At 44.5% G+C, this 15,600-nt stretch overlaps 1 protein-coding gene across 2 annotated transcripts in view; it reads left to right on the forward strand.

Moving 5' to 3' along the window:
- IYD (iodotyrosine deiodinase) overlaps positions 1–13,513 on the forward strand; it is a 40,540-nt gene extending 27,027 nt beyond the window's left edge. Inside the window, 4 exon segments of one of the 2 annotated variants that reach the window (NM_001102165.1) lie at positions 1,240–1,399; positions 7,096–7,252; positions 9,769–9,980; positions 13,317–13,513. In NM_001102165.1, the coding sequence (NP_001095635.1) occupies positions 1,240–1,399; positions 7,096–7,252; positions 9,769–9,951 (500 nt within the window). In that variant the 3' untranslated portion in view covers positions 9,952–9,980; positions 13,317–13,513. 2 annotated transcript variants of the gene reach the window in all.
- The last annotated feature ends 2,087 nt before the right edge of the window (positions 13,514–15,600 follow it).

A 15,600-nucleotide genomic window follows, 5' to 3' on the forward strand; every position in this document is an offset into this window, starting at 1 on the left:
TGGATGGTGAACTCATGAAGGCTGGCAAGCTGGAGACCCCTTCTATAGAGTTTATGCCATTGAATTACTCACTAGGAAGAAAAAAAAATACTTCTGAAATATCCCACACTGTGGTCTGCTTCTAGAAACAGTGAGCGATTTCTAGGAGAGAGTGGTGACATCCAGACCAGAACCTGGCTCGCTCCTTAGCTGAAATCTTAAGGAGAACTGAAGCTCCTTGAGTCCACGATGCACTGTGAAGCTTTGTCAGGGATAGCGGGACTGATCCAAGTGTGGTCTGAGGTTTCCCAAAGCCTGTGAGAGCTGAAAGACACACTGTTGTATGTCTGAGCGCCCTGGGCCAAGAAGTTCTCATGTATCCACACAGGATCACAACCCCACACTGCCATCCTCAGAACTGTGATATAGGCACTAAACGATTTATAGTTCAGTTGCCTTTCGGAGAGTGCTCTTTTAAAAATCTGTTAATTGATTTAGTGTCTGTGCTGGGTCTTCGTTGCTGTGTGTGCTTTTCTCTAGTTGCGATGCCCAGAGTTCTTGTTGAGGTGGCTTCTCTTGTGGTGCACAGGCTCCAGGCACAGGGGCTTCGGTACTTGTGGCACACGTGCTCAGTTGTTGCAGTTCCTGGGCTCTCCAGCACGGGCTCAATAGTTGTGGCACATGGGTTTAGTCACTTCTTCATATGTGGGATCTTCCCGGATCAGGGATCAAACCCATGTCCTCTGCAATGCCAGGAGGATTCTTATCCACTGAGCCACCAGGGAAGCCCTGGAGAGTGCTTTTTACCATTTAAAAATTTTAAATGCTTTTTACCATTTACATTTTTCGAGTTCCAATAACCTTCATGACTTGACACTTTTTCAAGAATACCAAAACAAATATTTACCAAAACAAATAATGGATTTTGGGGGATTTTGACTGACAGAGCTTCCCCTCTGAGTTTCCTTACTGGTCACGGTGCAGTTTTCAAGGGATGTCTTCTCCCACATAATTAGAGAAGCAGTGATAAACTCTCATGGCCCAGGAACTACTGGCCTTGATCTCAATTGGTTCAAAGACCCTGACAGTGAGGTGGAACAAAACAGGATGTCAGCAAAACCCCAGAGGCTACCTCTGGGGACTTTGTGTACTAGGTGATCTAACATTATCTTGAGCAAATATGAGTTATAGGAATTCTTAGCTGACAGTCTCACATTTCCCTGCAGTTTTAATTTCTGATGTTAATTGAATGTGTGACAGGAACAGCCCCAAGTGGGGCCCACACAGAGCCCTGGACATTTGTGGTTGTGAAGGACCCAGATGTGAAGCATAAGATTCGGGAGATCATTGAGGAGGAAGAGGAAATAAACTACCTGAAGAGGATGGGACCTCAATGGGTCACAGACCTGAAGAAATTCAGGTACAAAAGTGGGGAGCATCAGGCATGTTTGGTTTGACTTCTTAAAATGAGATAACTAAGATTCAATTTCCTGGTTTGTTTTAGGTGTTAAAAAGTTTCATTTTAACTGTGGGAGAAATAATGGAAGTGCAGTCAGGCCTCACGTCTGTGTTGCTTTGAGCACACATATTGGCTAGGTGTTAGAGATGCCAGCTGGGATCGCATCTCAGTTCATGTCTCAGCTCTGGTTTTTCCAAGTGCAAGACCTTGGGCGTTTGCTTTCAGTCTCTAAATGCATGAGTCTGGGTTCTCCAGAGAAACAGAATCAATGGAGAGAGAGAAACAAAGACAGAGAGAAATAGAAACACAGAGAGAAAGAAATTTATTATATTAATATATATAATAGATAATATTACTATTATAGAGCTTCCCTGGTAGTTCAGCTGGTAAAGAATCCATCTGCAATGCAGGAGACCCTGGTTCCATTCCTGGGTCAGGAAGTTCCCTTGGAGAAGGGATGGGCTACCCACTCCAGTGTTCTTGGGTTTCCCTGGTGGCTCAGCTGGTAAAGAATCCATCTCCAATGTAGGAAACCTAGGTTTGATCCCTGGGTTGGGAAGATCCCCTGGAGGAGGGCATGGGAACCCACTCCAGTATTCTTGCCTAGAGAATCCCCATGGACAGAGGAGCCTGGCAGACTACAGTCCATGGGGTTACAAAGAGTTGGACACAACTGAGAGACTAAGCACATTTTAGCACAATTTATTATAATAGACAATTTATTTATTATTTATAATTGGCTCATAATTACTTGAGCCAACTTACTCTAACTGGCTTAAGTGATTATGAAGGCTGAGAAATACCAAGACCTGCACTCAGCAAGTGGGAGGCCCAGCAGAGCTGATGCTGCTGTTCTAGTTTGAGTCCAAAGGCCTGGGAATCAGGGGAACTGATGGTGTATGTTCCAGTCCGAGTCCAAGGACAGGAGAAGACTGATGTCCTCAAAGACAGGCAGAAGGAGAAAATTATCCCTTACTCCACCTGTGTTTTTTCTACTCAGGGCTTCAACAGATTGGACCAGGCCACCCACATTGGGAAGGTTAATTGGCTTTACTCAGTCTGCCAATTCACATGTTAACCTTATCCAGAAACATCCTTTTGACACCCAGAATAATGCTTAACCAACTATCTGGGTTCCTTGTGTCCCAGTCAAGTTGGCACCTTAACTTAACCATCACATTAAGCTTCTATTTTTTTCACCCCAAATAATGTTAAAAACTTGGTATCAGGATTAAATAAGATAGAGGCTAAGAGTAGGGCCTTAGAAGCCAGAGTGCTTGAGTTCAAATATGAGATCTACTATTTATTAACTTCTCAGTGCCTCGGTTTCCTCATCTGCAAAATGGGAATAAGTCTAGTATCTATTTCATTATGAAATTTGGATGTGTTTGTAAGCATGCAGAACGGCGATGACACATAGTAAGTCTGGTAAACAAACAGGCTCTGACCCAAATAATTATTGGCAAACAAAACTTTGAGGATGTACTTTTCTACTATCTGGAACATAAGACTGTGAAATCCTCAGGATCTTGAATGAAGTAAATGACATCTTGCTATAATGATCACATCTGAGCAGACGTTAGTTTTAATACATGCTCAATAAAAGTACAAATTTAGTGCAGGTTTAATATCCATTAGGCATTAGTAACTGCGGGCTTTCTTAACTCCAGGGTGGAATGGAATTCAGTGTAACTGGCTTTACCATGAGGCTTCAATGTACTAGAGTAGACACATGTGAAGTTTCATTTTTTTCTGAAACCTGCAACTAACTATGCCTTGTTGAGCCCATTTTCCCTGTTGAGGACCAGTCACCCTACATTATATCTAGGATGAATTCAGTAATTTCTCAGTCATTTTCATAGTTAAAAACACTCCATTTTTTTCAGACTAGGCCTTGTTATTTTATTTTTTAATTGAAAAAAAATTTTTAGTTTGTTTTTTATCTTTCCAGCTGCACTGGGTCTTTGTTGCAGCACATGAGCTTTCTCTGGTTGAGGCACATGGCTTCGCTTGTTGCAGAGAAAGTGAAAGTGAAAGTCTCTCAGTTGTGTCCGACTCTTTGTGATCCCATGGACTATACAATCCATGGAATTCTCCAGACCAGAATACTGGAGTGGGTAGCCTTTCCCTTCTCCAGGGGATCTTCCCAACCCAGGGATTGAACCCAGGTCTCCCACATTGCCGACATGTACTTTACCAGCTGAGCCACAGAGGAAGCCCCCCTCAGCCTTGTCATTTAGAACACCGGTCGCAGGGTCCCCTTTACAAACTCCTCACAGGCAGTTCGTTTCCCCTCTGAACTCTTCTCAGGTTGAGCATGAGGAGGGGTGGGGTGCCAACTCTAGTCCTTGGCATGTAGAAGGTAGAGGTTCTTATGCCCCAGGCTGTCACCTGTGAGCCTTTCGTGGCCACTTCTGGCACCAGCCATCAAACACCCAGTGTGACAGAAGCCTGGGGAGAGGCACTGGGCTGGCCATCTTGCAGGGCAAAGCAGGTTTCTCCTCTGGTAGACAAGGCTGGGTGATGAGAAGGTGGGCCTCTCAGTCCTGCTCTTTTCATTTCTTTGGGCCTCAGAGGACACTTTTTTTTCCCCTGAGATATTATTTAAACCCTATCAAAATGGATGTCTATTGTCATTGTAACTTACGGTTGTGTTCTGGAATAAGTGCAGGGTATTAATAATAAATACATAAATCTTATGGCACATTCATGAGAAAACATAGACAGGGAAAGTCCAGTTGAGCCCGTCCCTCTTAGAGAGACGTTTTGCTCTGTGTGTGTAGTACCTACAACACACTGCCAGCCCCATCTCTCCCCAGTGAAGGCAGAATCGGCTGCTCTCTTGACTCTATGCGCAAAGGACTTAATACACACCTTCCATGCATCTGAAATAGCCATTACCGCACAGGATTTTGGGCTTCCCTAGTAGCTCAGCTGGTAAAGAATCCGCCTGCAATGCAGGAAACCCTGGTTCGATTCCTGGGTTGGGAAGATCCCCTGGAGAAGGGATAGGCTACCCATTCCAGTATTCTTAGGCTCCCTTGGTGGCTCAGCTGGTAAAGAATCCACCTGCAATGCAGGGAGACCTGGGCTTGATCCCTGGATTGAGAAGATTCCCTGGAGGAGGGCATGGTAACCCACTTCAGCATTTTTGCCTGGAGAATCCTCATGGGCAGAGGAACCTGGTGGACTACAGTCCATGGGGTCACAGAGTTGGACGTGACTGAGTGTCTAAGCACAGCACACAGTACTTTAATTGCTGGCTTACTTTTCCTCTCATTTTCTAGTCCATATTTTAGAAACCTCTGTTGTACACCAAGATACTCATGAGAATCCAATGAGCATTAGAGACTTTCTCTGCAGACAATATGTACACACAGATATGTTTAGAAAAACTCCAGGGCCCAGCCTTGTATCACTTAGCACAGTGCTAATGCATAGTAGGTAACTGAATAAATATTTGCTAAATTGCATTGCAAATGAACACTCACCTCACTCACCTCCTGATATCCAATTTAGGTCAGCTCTGAAACTCAGAGCTGTCATTAAAGCCTCTAATATACAATCTGGTCCAACTTATCTGTTAAGCTTTGTTCTCCTCTGGTGGCATGAGGCCCTCCGCCCCAGGCAGAAGGTGTTACTTGTCCTTTCTTAACAGCCCTCAGCATGTCTCAATCTGTATTAGTTCTAATACAATGTCATAATACATTCCTGTAAAATTGAATAAATCAAAATACTAGCCAACAATGTATGCCCTGACAAATAAGTACAAAAATTGTAAAAAATTACTACCCTGCCTCCGAAACTAGTAAGTTACTTATTCTTCACCTTATATTTTAAAATTGTTTTGAATTATTCACTGTAAAATAAAATATAGTTGTGATAATAACACTAGCTAGCACATGCATGGCACCATGCCCTGGGTACTATTCTAAGCACCTGATCTATTTGGACTGATTTTACCATCACAAAACCTTTTGAGGTGAATACATTTTACACATGAGGAAGATGAGCTGTGAGAAAGAGAGAGGCTTACCTAACATGGCAAAGCTAGTTGACTCCAGAGTGTTCTGGTAAACTATTAACATTCTCCCTCCTTCTGAAAAGGAAAAGAACTGATCCTAGTCAAATGTGAGTAAGCTGGCTGAGGTATGGTGAAGTAGCTTTGAACAAGTAATCTACAGAAGTAAGTAGGGTAAAAGAAACCATAGAAAAATATACATGTGAGTTTAGTGTATTTTAAACAAGGAAATATTGTACTTCCTAGGTTAAAAATGAAATGAACAATTACTGTCTCTTGTTTATTGATGACATTATATACCCTAAGGGAAAATTCTAATACATAGCATTGTATGGGGTCTTTCCTTTGAATACCTGTGCTAGAATGAAGCATTTGTCAAAATGTGTGGGCAGGATACAGAGAAGGCGATGGCACCCCACTCCAGTACTCCTGCCTGGAAAATCCCATAGACGGAGGAGCCTGGTGCGCTGCAGTCCATGGGGTGGCTAAAAGTCGGACACGACTGAGCGACTTCACTTTCACTTTTCACTTTCATGCATTGGAGAAGGAAATGGCAACCCACTCCAGCGTTCTTGCCTGGAGAATCCCAGGGATGGCAGAGCCTGGTGGGCTGCCATCTGTGGGGTGGCACAGAGTTGGACACGACTGAAGCGACTTAGCAGCAGCAGTAGCATGGGCAGGATAATGAAAGACATGCTCTTAGCTGGAAAACAAAAGTGGAAACTCAGCATTTATACCTCCCATGGGTTATGTCCCTCTCCCACAAAGGTTTCCTTCCTTTTCTCCATAACTAGGCTAAGAGCATCACCATCTGGAGACTTGCTTCAACCTCACTGTCACCTTTTCCTTCTCCCTTTGCACTTTTGTATCATATCTGTCAGCTCCAGCCTTCATAGTTCCCCAGATTCTCCTGGGCCATGGCCATCATCTCCTCTCTGGTCTCCCCGGAGAGCTGGTCTTCACCAACCTGGCTCTTTCTGAAGCAGATCTGATCACATTTTGCTTCTGCTCAGAAACATGGTAACTTTTTATGCCCCTCTGAACAAAGCCCTGTGCAAAATCTGTATGAAAACTGCCAGCCCTCCAACACATGCTCCACCACGCACAGCATCCCCCAGCCTATCAGACTTCTGAAATACCTGGCCGGCCAAGGATTTTCCATCTGACTCTGCCCTTCGCTCATCTCTTCACTAGGGTGCCCTCCCCAGTGCCCTTTCTCCACTTGGTCTTCAGCATCCCTCTTCAAGAGAAATTTTGCATACATTCTGACAACTTTCTTATTTAAAATTAGCATTTCATTTTTGAGCTCCTAAGGCATTTGGCTTATTTTTCTTTCATAAAATTTACCAAGTTTTTATTTTGCTAAACGTGACTTATTACCCTCTGGGTTATAAGATCCATATTTGTGTCTTTTCAGCATTTCACATGTCTTGCCATATGATTTTTATGAATATCTGTTTATTGACTTTGGCTAGAAAATGATGAATATGACAAAAGAATAATCCTGGTCTTTTTCAATTTAACCATAAAAGATGAGTAAATGTTTTTATTTTTCATGTCAGTAAGGTGGTAAAAGGGGAACAAAAAAAACCATTAAGAGAAAATATTCTTCTAAATATCTTTTTCTCGCCTTTAGGACCAATTGGATTAAAGAGTACTTGGACACTGCCCCTGTTTTGATTCTCATTTTCAAGCAAGTCCACGGATTTTCTGCAAATGGCAAGAAAAAGATTCACTACTACAATGAGATCAGCGTCTCCATCTCTTGTGGCATTCTCCTGGCTGCCCTACAGGTCTGCCGCCCTCCCTCTCTGTCCAGGAGAGAGACGTGATCCATGGGGCCGACTGCGGTTTTATTTGCAAATTTCAGCTGAGTTTCTAGTTCAGGGACTAGCAGAGTTTTATCTAAAGTTGAATTCCTAAGGCAAGTTACTCTGATGTATAAACTACCTCTGGAAAGCTGGGCTGGTGAGGATGATGGTTCAAACAATCCGGAATCCTTCCTGGAAGTTTACTTATAATATCAGTTAAGGGTCAACAAAATGGTCATTGTGTTTGCCTTCTTCTGTAAGGACATGAAACTTTAAGGGTTTTGGTGAACACACATGAGGAGCTTTGGAATCTGAAAGTTGCAGGGCCTGGCTTCTCAGCTGTGTTCACTGTTGTCTGAGCCAGTGGGATGATTCAAAAGCCATAAGGGGGACTCTATTACAGAGCTCCTACCCTGAGAAGTTATTTGCATATTGCATTAGAAACATGTCCATGACGAAAAAAAAAAAAAAAGAAATATGTTCATGTGCTTAAAAAAAATCCATCTATACAGTAGCTACAGTAACACTAAGCATGAAGTAGAGCAGGATTTCACAAGATTCAAGTCATTCATATACCAGATATTTTCTGAGCTCCTTTTATGTGGCAGATTCCAGGAGGCACCAGGAACAGGTGCACCCCTGTGTGAACTGTATACTCTAGTGGGGACTGTGGTCCTGGGAAGGGGTGGACAGCGATGGTCAACAAGCGAAATAAACAAAGCAAACAGTATTAGAAGAACGAATGAGCCAGCCTTCAAGGGATCAAGGGACAGTCGATTGCAAAAACCTATGTTCTTCTTCATTATCTCAAAGGAAAACGTGCTTGCTGAAAACCTGCAAAATAGTCACTGTGGCATAAAAGAGGGAAAAAACATAAAAAATAAAACATTGGGAAAAAAAACCCATAAAAAACACTTTAGATGACTTGAAAAATGGTTACAAAGTAGGTGGCGTCCGGTCTCCTTTCTGATTCTGAAACAGATAAGTAAAGGAGGTGCTGTACAAAGGCCACGAAGGGTCAAACCGCAGGGCACCGCCGCTAAAGCGGTTTCCCCTAGTGCTGGCTTCAAGCGCGGCGTCTGCGCGTTTGACTAGGCAAACTTCTCCACTTTACCGTGGAGTTTGCTGCCCTCTAGCGTTCTTTAAAGGGCTTCCCTGGTGGCTCAGGTGGTAAAGCGTCTGCCTGCAATGCAGGAGACCCGGGTTCTCCTTTAGCGTTCTTTAAAGAGTAATTGAGTGTAGGTTTTGTGTGGGTTTTGTGATTTGTAGACTTGTGCGAGAGGAAAGAATCTGCCAGGAGCCCCTGTCTGGACAGATTGCTCAGAGACTGTAGGTATGCCTGATTCCCAAAGACAGTTCCAGAACTTCCTTCTGGCCCAGGCTTACCTTTGACCATCTATCGGGAAAATCAGGGGGAGGATAGAGAGAGCCAACTGGAAAAGTGTCTTGAAACTACACGATTTTTATTGAATGTTTATTATTTAAGGGGACTGGGCAGAGATTGGTGGAATATTTCCTCGACCCCTTAATGTACTTCTTGGCCACTGGGTCCTCCATCACTGGATGTCAAGTATTCTCAGCTGGGGTGATGCTCTGCTTCCACTGGTTGGTTGTATAATCACAGGAAGTGCCTTTTGTTATTCCATTTTTTTGGTATGAGTCAGTTCAGTCACTGCTCAGTCATGTCCTACTCTTTGCGACCCCATGGACTGCAGCACGCCAGGCTTCCCTGTCCATCACCAACTTCCAGAGCTTACTCAAACTCATGTCCATCACGTCGGTGATGCCATCCAATCATCTCATTCTTTGTTGTCCGCTTTTCCTCCCACCTTTAATCTTTCCCAACATTAGGGTCTTTTCAAATGAGTCAGCTCTTCACATCAGGTGGCCAAAGTATTGAAATTTCAGCTTCAACATCAGTCCTTCCATTGAATATTTAGGACTGATTTCCTTTAGGATGGACTGATTGGATCTCCCTGCAGTCCAAGGGACTCTCAAGAGTCTTCTCCAACACCACAGTTCAAAAGCATCAATTCTTCGGTGCTCAGCTTTCTTTATACTTCAACTCTCACATCCATATATGACTACTGGAAAAAACAGAGCTTTGACTAGACAGATCTTTGCTGGCAAAGTAATGCCTCTGCTTTTTAATATGCTGTCTAGATATGCTGACTTATAATATGCTGTCTTGGTACGATTAGATACCTCAAATTTCTTTCCATGAAACAACCATTCCCATTTTTTAAGCACCAGTGAAAAATAAGACTGGTACTTTCTTCTCTGAGAAGCTTCACACTGTTTGGTTCAGAGATGGGGTCTGGGGAGGTCGAGGAGGGTAGGAAAGATTCAAGACATCATTGCCCACGTTGGTAGCTTCTTTTCTGTCCAACTATGGGAGAAACAGTGTTACAGGGACTAGAACGTGCCCATGCTACAAGCAGAGCTGGGGTTTTGCCTGCTGACTTTAAAGTGTATTTTCTTTTTCTCTCCTGTTGTAGAATGCTGGACTGGTGACTGTCACCACCACGCCTCTCAACTGTGGCCCCCGTCTGAGAGTGCTTCTGAACCGCCCCACCAATGAAAAGCTCCTGATGCTGCTCCCTGTGGGGTACCCCAGTGAAGACGCCATGGTGCCCAACCTCACACGGAAAACTCTGGATCAGATCATGGTGACTGTGTAGGAAGGACACAGGCAGGCAGATGCTGGAAGGTGATGCCCTGCTCCCCTCTCCGGTTCCTCTTTCCCTGGGTGTCCCATCTCCCTGGCACTCCACTCTGCAGGGGTGGCCACTCTGTGTGTCGAGAAACCTTTCCACTTTCTCCAGCACTTTGAGTCTGAGAAGGCCTGGTTCCACTAGTGAGATTAGCTGAACATACAGAATAAGGGACAAACAGGTATGTTCCTTTCCATTTCTTATCCACTTTGGAAATGCATTAAATATTTATTAAGAATATGCCCTGGTTCTATGTTTTTCTAAATTGTTTCAGAAAAATCATGGGGGATTTTTTTTTAACTTTTTAAAAATTCATAGAGGAAAGAGTTATCAGAAAATTTAGTGTGCTGCTGCTGCTGCTGTTGCTAAGTCACTTCAGTTGTGTCTGACTCTGTGCGACCCCATAGACGGCAGCCCACCAGGCCCCGCCGTCCCTGGGATTCTTCAGGCAAGAACACTGGAGTGGGTTGCCATTTCCTCCTCCAATGCATGAAAGTGAAAAGTGAAAGTGAAGTCGCTCAGTCGTGTCCGACTCTTAGCGACCCCAGTCCCAAGAATTCAGCTATGTGATGATTTCTGAATTTAAATTTAGACTGATCAAATGGCTTTCCACCCCATGCTTTCTGTAAAAAGGGACCAGAGAGCAATAAGGAAGGGACCTGCTGGTCCTTCAAGGGCCGAGAGCAGCAGGGAAGGGGCCTACTTCCCTTCAGCAGTAGTAAGAAGGGACTAGAGAGCAGTTCAGAAGGGACCTGCTGATCCTTCATGGCTGAGAACAGTAGGGAAATTACCTACTTCCCTTCAGTCCCAGTAAGAAGGGACCAGAGAGTCATAAGGAAGGACCTGCCACTCCTTCTTTTACCAAGAACAGTATGTAAGGGGGCTACTTCCCTTCAGCAGTAGTAAGACGGGACCAGAGAGCAGTGGGAAGGGACCTGCTGGTCCTTCAAGGGCAGGGAGCAGTAGGGAGGGGCCTACTTCAGTTCATCAGTAGTACGAAGGGACCAGAAGGGGCTCTGTGGACAGATCAAGTACTGAGTTCAGTTGTTCAGTCCTGTCCGACTCTTTGTGACTCCACGAACCACAGCATGCCAGGCCTCCCTGTCCATCACCAACTCCCAGAGTCCACCCAAACCATGTCCAATGTGTCGGTGATGTCATCCAACCATCTCATCCTCTGTCGTCCCCTTCTCCTCCTGCCCTCAATCTTTCTCCGCATCAGGGTCTTCTCAAATGATTCAGCTCTTCACATCAGGTGGCCAAAATATTGGAGTTTCAGCTTCAACATCAGTCTTTCCAATGAACACCCAGGGCTGATCTCCTTTAGGATGGACTGGTTGGATCTCCTTGCAGTCCAAGGGACTCTCAAGAGTCTTCTCCAACACCACAGTTCAAAAGCATCAATTCTTCGGCACTCAGCTTTCTTTATAGTCCAACTCTCACATCCATACATGACCACAGGAAAAACCATAGCCTTGACTAGACGGACCTTTGTTGACAAAGTAATGTCTCTGCTTTTGAATATGTTGTCTCATTTGGTCATAACTTTTCTTCCAAGGAGTAAGCGTCTTTTAATTTCATAGCCGCAATCACCATCTGCAGTGATTTTGTAGCCCCCCAAAAATAAAGTCAGCCACTGTTCCCACTGTTTCCCCATCTATTTGCCATGAAGTGATGGGACCAAATGCCATGATCTTCATTTTCTGAATGTTGAGCTTTAAGCCAACTTTTTCACTCTCCTCTTTCACTTTCATCAAGAGGCTCTTTAGTTCTTCTTCACTGTCTGCCATAAGGGTGGTGTCATCTGCATATCTGAGGTTATTGATATTTCTCCCAGCAATCTTGATTCCAGCTTGTGCTTCTTCCAGCCCAGTATTTCTCATGATGTACTCTGCATATAAGTTAAATAAGCAGGGTGACAATATACAGCCTTGACAGACTCCTTTTCCTATTTGGAACCAGTCTGTTGTTCCATGTCCAGTTCTAACTGTTGCTTCCTGACCTGCATACAGGTTTCTCAAGAGGCAGGTCAGGTGGTCTGGTATTTCCATCTCTTGAAGAATTTTCCACAGTTGATTGTGATCCACACAGTCAAAGGCTTTGGCATAGTCAATAAAGCAGAAATAGATGTTTTTCTGAAACTCTCTTGCTTTTAGGATGATGCAGCCGATGTTGGCAATTTGATCTCTGGTTCCTCTGCCTTTTCTAAAACCAGCTTGAACATCTGGAAGTTCAAGGTTCAGTATTGCTGGAGCCTGGCGCAGGAGAGCAGAGGCTGCAACGGCGCAGAAGGGCAGATCATGGGCTTGTGGTTTTCAGGGCGGCTCTGGGTCCCTTCCCTGGGCTCCAGGACTCCCACTTCCCAGGGCCGGGCTGAGCCCTGGCGGGCCTCAACAGCATTTCCTGTACGTTCTGGCCCCGTTTTCTCCCAAAGTCCCCGCATTACTGCTTCACCAAGGCACCCCTGTTCTGGCCTGGAGAGCCCGCAAGTAGCCCGGGGGAGCCACCGAGGTGTAAAGGACCCAGGGGAGGGAAAAGAGGAGAGGGCGGCGGCGCCACCCCCCAAGAAGTTTCGCGAAGCCCCACGCACCCAACTTCCCAGCGCCGCCCCCCTCACCCCCCCCCGCCCCCCTCACCCGCCCCCTCAACCCCCCCCACCCCCGCAAGTTCATCCCGGAACTCAATGCCGGGCGTCCCGCTGAACCAGACAATGAGAAGCAAGTCCAGGAAGCCAAGACGGGTCTCAGGGCCACCCATCTCTCCCTTTGCCACCTGGATCTCGATTTTGCAGGAGTGGCGGATGGCGGGTCAGAGGATCGGATCCTTTCTGGGGCGCTGCCAGCGTTGCTCCGCCCGGACGCCCCGCCCCAGGGCCGGGCCGGTGAAGTCATTAACCTTAGGCTTTCCCAGACTGCTAGCTCTCGAGCAGGGTGTTGCCACTTCCTGTCTTCCCACTTGTTGGAGGCCTTTCGTGGTCTGATAGCAAGCATATTCCTAGTTAGGTCATCTTGTCATTTTGGTCTCCCTAATTAGTAGAAATTGATCAGAGGTCGTCAGGGAAGAATTTCTGGCAAGAAGGTCATGGAGGGGAGAGCTCAGGGCTTCGTACTTCCCCATCTTGAGCTTGCCTTGGATGATCACTGACCTTTTCACTGTATTGAGTTTCCTTAGGGTTTTCCATACCATCTTATGAAAACTTAAAGAAACTTTTCAGCCAATCCAGTTACTGTTTCCAGTGCCAGTTCAGGTGGCAAACTTAATTGATAAACGTCGTCTGTGTCCTGACCGTTCCACTGATCTGCCCTTCTCTTATCTCTCTCCTTCTCCTCCAGCTTCCTGAGTCCCATAGACACAACAGTATTGAAATTAGGCCAGTTCATCACTCTGCAAGTTTGCTTCGGTCCCATTTGTTTATTTTTTCCTTCAAAATTTCAGTGCCAATGCATTTTGAAGAGGATTCTGTGTAATTCTACAGGTTGTTTGCCCCTCCTTTTTTTTTTTTTGTATAATTGTACAACTTTGGAAATTACTGAAGTTATAATGATCCAGTATTATTTGTCATTCAAAAAAAAAAAAAAAAGCCAATTTTCTCTTCTTCCCAGCAACCATCCAAGGGGAATTAAAGTTCCTGAAAGAAGGCTGGTTCAAGATGGCTTCTACTCTGGTAGAAACAGAAAACAAAAAGATGAGGAAAAGCAATAAAGAAATGGGTCCTCATCAAACTTACATACTTTTGCACAGCAAAGGAAACCATAAAATAAAAAAGGCTAACTACAGACTGGGAGAAAAGACTTGCAAATGATGCAGCTGACAAGGGCTTAACTTCCAAAATATACGAAAAACTGTTACAACTCAGTAATAAAAACAGGGAACCCAATCAAAGAATGGGCAGAAGATCTAAATAGACATTTCTCCAAAGAAGGCATGTGGCATTTCATGCAAAGAAGGCCTATTGGCATTTCACATGGCCAATAGGCATGTGAAAAGATGCTCAATATCAATATTTATTATTTTTAATTAATTAATTAAAATTTTTATTTTCTATTGATTGGAGTATATAGTTGATTAAAAATGTGTGTTAGTTTCAGGTGTATAGCAAAGTGATTCAATTAAACATATACATATATCAATTTTTTTACAAATTCTTTTCCCATTTGTGTTATAGAATATTGAGCAGAGTTCCCTATACCACACAGTAAGTCCTTGTTGGTGATCTATTTTAAGTATAGTAGTGTGTATATATTAATCCTAAACTCCTAGTTTATCTCTCTCCATCACCTATCACCTCTGGATATATGCCTAGGAGTGGGATTGCTATATCATATGGTAGCTCTGAACCTGCCTGCAATGCAGGAGACTTGGGTTTAATCCCTGGGTCAGGTCCTGACCCTGACAGTAGGAGCCATTTGGCTTTTTAACAAGTAGGATAGGCGTTTTATAAGGAGAGTGAGTAGGGCACAAGAGACCCTGATGCAGTAGCTTAGAGATGTTGGGTTTTAATCCCTGTTGATGTATTTGGGAAATAGGATATTGAGGTTGATTGGGAAACTTTGTTGGATCTTTTAGACAAATATAAATGGGAGTATGGTGGGAGGCGATGGAAGGGTTATCAGTATCCCAGACTATAGGGTTTACAGACGAGGAGGGTAATGGAGGAGGTAAAGAAATAGTAGGTTCGAGAAGCAGTAGCCAGGCCAGGTCAGGAGAAAGATTTGGAACAGTGAGGAAAGCCTTGAATTTGGAGAGTAGATCCTTTCCAAGGATTGGAGTGGGGCATTTTGGGAGTACGAGGAAAGAATGAGAGAAAGGGGTATTTTGAAGTGTGCAAGGCAGAGGCTTGGTAATCTGTGGTATAGGCGCTAAACCGTGAACCCCCATGACAGAGATCTGAAAGACTTTAGTTTTTCTGGAATAAGCAGGTGTGGCAGAACAGGTGGCCCCTGTGTTGATAAGAAAAGAGATGGGCTTCCTTGCCACTGTGAGATACCTGGACTCCATAAAGGTGATGAGAGTTGGGGCCTGGGACTCTGGGCACCTTCAGTCTTCAGTGGCCAGTCCAAGGAGCCTGGGCAGAGCTGGGTCTGAGGACTCCTGCTCGGGACCGGGAGGAGATGTCCGGATCCCTAGAGAGGGATTAGGGCAGTCCACCTTCCAATGTCCCTTTATGCCACAATTAGGACATGGACCCAGAGGGGGCCTGGGCTTTGGGCATGAGAGTGCCCTTCTTTACCGCACTTGTAACAGGGCCTAGATGATTTCTTTTCTCTGTCAGAGGATTAAGGTTTGGAGCTGTGTAGAGCAGAGGTTAAGAGATGATATTTAGCCTGATCTCTTTGAGCATTTACTAGTTTTGTCTGTTCTTCCCCTTTATTGAAAAATTTTAAAGCCAAATTTAAAAGATCTCATTGAGAGGTTTGAGAGCCTTCCTCTCTGCCTTTTTAAACTTTTTTTTGAATGTCTGGGGACGATTGGGAAATAAAATGGGTATTCAGGACAATAGTACCTTCTTTTGAAGTTGGATCTAATTTTGTTTATTTTTGTAGGGACAGAGTTCTAGCTAGGTTAACAGAACAATGCCTTCTGTTAAACTAGCTAGAATTTGTGCTGCATTTTCAT

The sequence above is a fragment of the Bos taurus genome, chromosome 9, assembly GCF_002263795.3.
Source record: "Bos taurus isolate L1 Dominette 01449 registration number 42190680 breed Hereford chromosome 9, ARS-UCD2.0, whole genome shotgun sequence".
NCBI classification, from domain to species: domain Eukaryota; kingdom Metazoa; phylum Chordata; class Mammalia; order Artiodactyla; family Bovidae; genus Bos; species Bos taurus.